Below are 6,019 nucleotides of genomic sequence, written 5' to 3'. Positions count from 1 at the left end.
CGGCAAAGGAACTTAAAAGTTAAAACAACCTTCCTACGTAAGGTCCTATCTAGATTGAGCCGTGAATTTTTAGTTTGTTTTTTAAAATATGTAGCTACTAGAAGCTATTCTCCCCTTTAATTTGGTGGAGCATCCTCTGTGAATTATGAGATATTCCCATATGCACTCCAACACAATGATCTACCTTTGGTGAAGCTGTTTCAACACATGCCTTCACATTCACATTTTCAGGGACTGTTTTTAGGAGACCTCTTCTGACTGTAAGAAAATCTATCCCTTCCCTATTTGCTTACTGTTTCTATACTTTGTGAAACTCTGAATAAGATGAATAAGAGCATGATCCACTGATAAAAGATTATGTAGTGCTAGATCTTTAGGATTATATATACTATAATAGCAGAAAAGCTCGGTATATATATGAACATTTGGTCATATAATATATGTTCCATGCCATGTGTTTTGATCACATGAACATTTCATCATAGTAGTACATGGCCTTACGCAGTGTTTGTCATTCATTGCAACCTCTACCTTATTCAGAATCTTCAGCTCCCTCTTCCTTTCCATGAGGGATATCACACTTGGGAATTCTAATCTCCAAATATATTTCATCCTTCACACTGGCCTCAATCCTCTTCCAATCTGCATTTTCCGGCAGCTCAAGCCTCCGGACATATCCATGTTCCCACCAATGCCCACTTCTCCATTCCTTTGTCTTGGGCTCCTTTTGATGCCTCCATAGTCCACTAATCTCCACAACTTTCCCATTTTCCACATAGACTTGAACACTATTTTTCCCAACTCCTGTTTAAACCACAGATCATGTTGTCAAAGAAAATTTTCGATAAGCTCGACTTAAACCTATGGAGTCTTGGCCTTTATCCCCCAACTCTTCCTGTATTTGCCCCATTAAATGGTAACTGATGGATGAATCTGATCACTTCTAGTTTCTTTGGTACAACCCCATAAAGCAAAAAAAGTTTACAGGAGTTGAGGAATAATGCCCCTACTCCTCAGGTTCATGTCCTGTTTTTTCTTTGAATCATGAGAATTATAATCAAAGTATCAGTGAGAAAAATATTTCTGATCAGAGCTCAGATCACTTACCTGGTAGTTCTGCTTTTAGTACATAGTCTTTATCTGTCTGGAGCCAATCGACCGTGGTCTGACCGGAACTCCGAAGATGAGACAGCAAAATATCAGACTCAAACTCCCATAGAGGGAAGGCATCAGAAGGATCAAAGAATTTTCTGAACAAGAAGGGGCTGAACAGTGACCCATCACCAAAAACCTTCCTCACTGTTGGGTTGCCTTGGGAGAGAAATGCTTCAAACTTATCTTCCCTCAATGAAACGCACCATTTCTGTGGAGTTCGATCTTCTGATTGAACTTCAAGCTGTTTAGAACTTGTCATTGCAGGAAACAAGTTGAATTTTTCTTAGTGTTTAAGCTCCTTATAAATTTAGGAGGTGCCTTTTGGAAAAGCAGAGAACAAATTCCTTTGGAATATTAGAGGACTTAAAGCTGGCGAGAATATTTCTTTTCTAGATTTTTCTCATGGGCTAGAAGCAACAATGGGAAGCAGATTAGGCATTGGTGGACACCATGTGGCATCCCACGACAACTAACCAACCCTGTCTTTAGACTTGGTAGCACAGACCTTGAGTTAACTACACCTCTAATATCATCATGTTGAGTTACTATTTAGTCTAAAATCTTAGACGTTGAGAATTTGAAACCTTAATGTATATTATGCTCTAATAGTGACAATATTCTGGATGCTTAACAGACAAACCCCGGTTCTAACACTAGTCCTCCTCAAGGTTACACTATCGAAAGTATTATTCATCTCCAAGTCTTTATAGAGTTTCCGATGAGTTAGTGTCACCAAACTATTAGGCCATGGTTGGAACATTAAAATAGAGAATGAGAAATAGATTCCATTCTCATTCATTATCGTCTTTGGATTGATTTTCAAATAGAAGAGAAACCAAATCCTCCTTCGCTTAGGATTTTGATTCCTCCCTTCTATTTGGTATTATAATCCACTCTTGTCTCCATCTTATTTTCATTCATATTTTCATCTTAATATTGGACTCTATTTGAAAAGTGTTTTCAAATATAATTTTGAAAAACAATTTTACTATATTTTCTGTGTTTTAAATATATTTTTAAAAGAACTTATATTTATAAAACACTTTTAACAGTTCTTTATATTTATATAATTATTTTTTAAAATAATTATAAAAAAAATAAAAATAATATAACACAACTAAAAAAAGTTATTTAAAAATACCTTATTTTATATTTTTAAGAGCAGAAAACTGTTTTAAAAAATATTTACTAAAAAAAGACTTTGATTTCTTGTGTGGGGTTTGGGTAAATGATACCATAGAGCTCTTGGAGTACCAACCCACATCTTGAATTTTCATTATTTTTTTGGGGTAACCCCAGACTTTATGAATGGAAATGCTATGGACCCTTCAAAATGCACTATGGTGTGAAAGGAATAATTTCAAATTGTAAGGTGTGTGTGTTGTCACGAAGCACCTTCCCAGTTCCCACATCTTTCTTATTGAACCCTAAAACTTTTGGTAATAAATTTAGACTAGATACATCCGATATTGGCATCTCCAGAGCTACTTTTCCTCAAAAAGCAAGATGGGTATCAGATTGATGGGAGTTTGAACTTGTAGCCAATTGGAATTCTGTGGCCACTTGTGAAAGTGGGCTTCGGCAGATAGAGTACGTAACCCCATCAATTATTCTTTTGAAAACACTTTTAAATGTTTGAAAACATTTTCTTTCAAAATGAGATATTTCACAAATTTTTTATAATAAATTACCAAAAATACTATTCTTAAATTATTTAAAACTAATTTATTTTTAAAACATATTTAAAAATATAAAAAAATAATTTTAAATTTATTTTTTTATAACTGTTTTTGAAAACAATTACTGGCCAAAGCTCTTTCTAATTCTACCCTTTCTCAGAGTCATGACCATGGGTGCTTTGATTAACGGTCATCGGATATACCCACATGCCACAGTTCAAATAAAGTAACTTGGGTCAATTTTGAGAGTTTTGGGTGAAAATGACTCATTTATTAAAAGAAAAATTATATAAGATCTAATTACTTTTTGAAACTTATATTCAAATTGAGTTCTTTGGTGCCACGTAAATGGCATATCATTAAAAAAATATTTTTTTTTATCATTTTAGTTAAAGCCTCAGTTGGTAACTGAGACTTCATTTTTTAATTGAAGCGACAGTTGTCAACTGAGGTTTTAGTTAATTTTTTTTTAAATTAAAAATTATTAAATTTCAATTTATAATCGAAATTTAAAAAAATATACTTAAATAATAAATTATTTTTATTTAAACTTAAGGATTTAGTATTATTTCAACAAACATAAATTGATAAATAGAAAATATTATAAATAAATATTTTATTTATTAATAAATTAATAATTTTAAAATAATAAACTTATATAACATATAAATAATATATAAAACTGTATAATTTATTAATTTAAGATATTTAATTTATTATTTTTTAATATATTAATTTATTTGTATTACGACAAATTTATCTTTATTGAAATAATAGTTTAAATATAATAATTTATTATTAAAAAAATAAAGATAAATATTGGAAAATCACTTAATATTTTTTTTTATAATAAATTACCAAAAATACTATTCTTAAATTATTTAAAACTAATTTTACTTATATATATGATATTTAAAACTAATTTATTTTTAAAACATATTTAAAAATATAAAAAAATAAATTAAAAATTATTTTTTTATAACTGTTTTTGGAAACAATTACTGGCCAAAGCTCTTTCTAATTCTACCCTCTCTCAAAGGCATCACAAGAATTATTTTCTGCAGTTAATGAGGTGCTTTGATTAACAGTCATGGGATATACCCACATGCCACAGTTCAAATAAAGTAACCTGGGGTCAATTTTGAGGTCATAATTCTCATCATCTTTATCATTACTGAAGTTGAACCCAAACTGGAAAAGAATAAAGGTCACATCTTTTCTTCTTCTCTCTTTGAAATTCTAATCAATAGGAGGGCCAAGTCCTGAAGTGGGCCGGCTTGTTTTTAAATGGAAAAGACCAAGTCCGGCCCACTGGACCCCAACAATTTTGGCATGTTTTCTTGGGATCAAACCAATAAATGGATTGCAAGTATCAAACATCTAATTAATCATATCAAATCAATACAACTACAATTTTTCACATACAACCAATATAATTATCGTGTCATGGTGATTTGACCCCATTCATGTGTAACCGGTTTAATTATCATGTCACGTTGATAATATCAATGTTGAGATCATTGAAATCATTGGTTACATGGTTTGAAGTCCTAAAGTCGGGAAATCGTAGCTTATTAGACATGATATTAGTCATATTAGTTGTAGCAACTTTCATAGGATTTGAGCTAGCACCACCAATGGTATTATAAGAATCGTTAAATTGAGTGAAAAAAGAATCAAAACAATGATAACATTCTATCATCGATATCAAACTTTTCATAAAGTTAGCTTTCAGGTTTAGTTCCACTAACGTATTGTCCACGGTCCACCATTGTTTTTTTCCTTTTTTTTTATTTTCTACTTATTTCTTTAAGGGTGTGTTTGGTAAATAAAAATAAGAATGAAAATATGATAAAAATAAAACTAAATTATAATACGATGTAGAGAAAAGGAATCAAAATCCTAATAAATAGGATATGAAATTAATCTGTCACTTTCATTCTTTATCTAACATTTCAAACATACCCTACTTATTTGGGGGGAGGCCATTGAAATTTGAGTTGGCAAGGAAACTCAAAATAAATAAAATTTGGGGGGAGGCCATTGAAATTTGAAGGGCAATTGATGGCCCACCACCATCCTTACATGAATCCAATATTTTGAAATTCATCCAATAAGGGGTTGGAGAATGGTGTCGGTGCGGCGGTGGGCCACACCTCCTCCAAATCTCATTTTTATATTAATAATTTAATATTTCCTTTTCAATTGCTTCCCCAACAATGCTGTCAACAAAAAAAAATGTTATCTTCAATACAAACATACTGCTAAGAAAAGAATCTTTTATACTTTAAATATTAATTCCAACTTATTATTTTTAATTTTTATTAAAATATAAATTAAATTTATAAGTCCAAGGGTCCTCCTTGTGATGTCTACTTTTTTTTTTTTTTTCTAATTTTACATTGAATATTTGAGACATTATAATACACCTTTAACTTTGTTATTAAGTTACCCATTTTGTATGATGCATAATAAAAACATATAAGAATTATGATATTTTTTAATAATTGAAAAATAGCCATCATATTGATGTTGAATCCAAAAAAAAAAAAGTGGTGGATAATTATTTGAAGATAAATGTTTAAGGAAATTCTTTATCTTTTCCTAAGATTTTATTCTTTTTGTCATGTAATTAGCATTTGTTCACAAAACATGGTATATCATTCCTTTTCTTTTTCTATATTTTTTTCATACTTATATATATTTTTATTTATTTTTAGGTTATAAATAATTAAAAATTTAGTAGAGTTGTAATTGAAAGCTTCAATTCGAATAATTTGTAAAACTAATCCTTATTATTTCATAAAGTGAAACTTTAAAAAATATATTATAGTGTTTTAAGTGAAAGTATTTTTTTGGAAAGTGTTTTTAGGGAAATTCTCTAGAAAATACTATAAATGATTTTTTTAACAATATAAATTATTTTTCAAAATTTTAAAAATGTTTTCTAATTTTTTAAAAATATTTATCGTGTATTTGAAAGTGATTTTATAAAATCTTTCTACCATTTTTAACACTTGAATAATAAAAATTTTCAAGTGTTAGAAAAATTATAAGTGTTTTTTAGAATCATTATCAAATGAGTTCTAATTTTTTTTTAAAAACATTTTTAACCATAAAAATACTTTTTATAATCATTGTCAAACAGACTGTTAAAACAAGAACAACTTAACATATATATATAC

The 6,019-nt window shown here is 29.5% G+C and overlaps 1 protein-coding gene across 1 annotated transcript; it reads right to left on the bottom strand.

Moving 5' to 3' along the window:
- Nucleotides 1-360: 360 nt before the first annotated feature.
- Nucleotides 361-1,476, bottom strand: LOC117908625 (21.7 kDa class VI heat shock protein). Its single transcript, XM_034822284.1, has 2 exons — nt 1,108-1,476; nt 361-804 (listed from the first exon to the last, which is right to left on the bottom strand). The coding sequence occupies exons 1-2, from the start codon at nt 1,412-1,414 to the stop codon at nt 533-535; spliced, it is 579 nt and encodes a 192-aa protein (XP_034678175.1). The 5' UTR covers nt 1,415-1,476; the 3' UTR covers nt 361-532.
- Nucleotides 1,477-6,019: the final 4,543 nt, after the last annotated feature.

This window comes from Vitis riparia, chromosome 19 (assembly GCF_004353265.1).
Source record: "Vitis riparia cultivar Riparia Gloire de Montpellier isolate 1030 chromosome 19, EGFV_Vit.rip_1.0, whole genome shotgun sequence".
Lineage (NCBI taxonomy): Eukaryota > Viridiplantae > Streptophyta > Magnoliopsida > Vitales > Vitaceae > Vitis > Vitis riparia.
The sequence above is the reverse complement of the archived record's forward strand: the minus strand, read 5'-3'. Positions and strand labels throughout refer to the sequence as shown.

Coding starts and splice junctions, on each gene's coding strand:
- LOC117908625 (XM_034822284.1), bottom strand. CDS start 1,414: ATGACAAGTTCTAAACAGCTTGAAGTTCAATCAGAAGATCGAACTCCA. Junction 805..1,107: donor ACTAAAAGCAGAACTACCAG/GTAAGTGATCTG, acceptor TGGTTTAAACAG/GAGTTGGGAAAAATAGTGTT.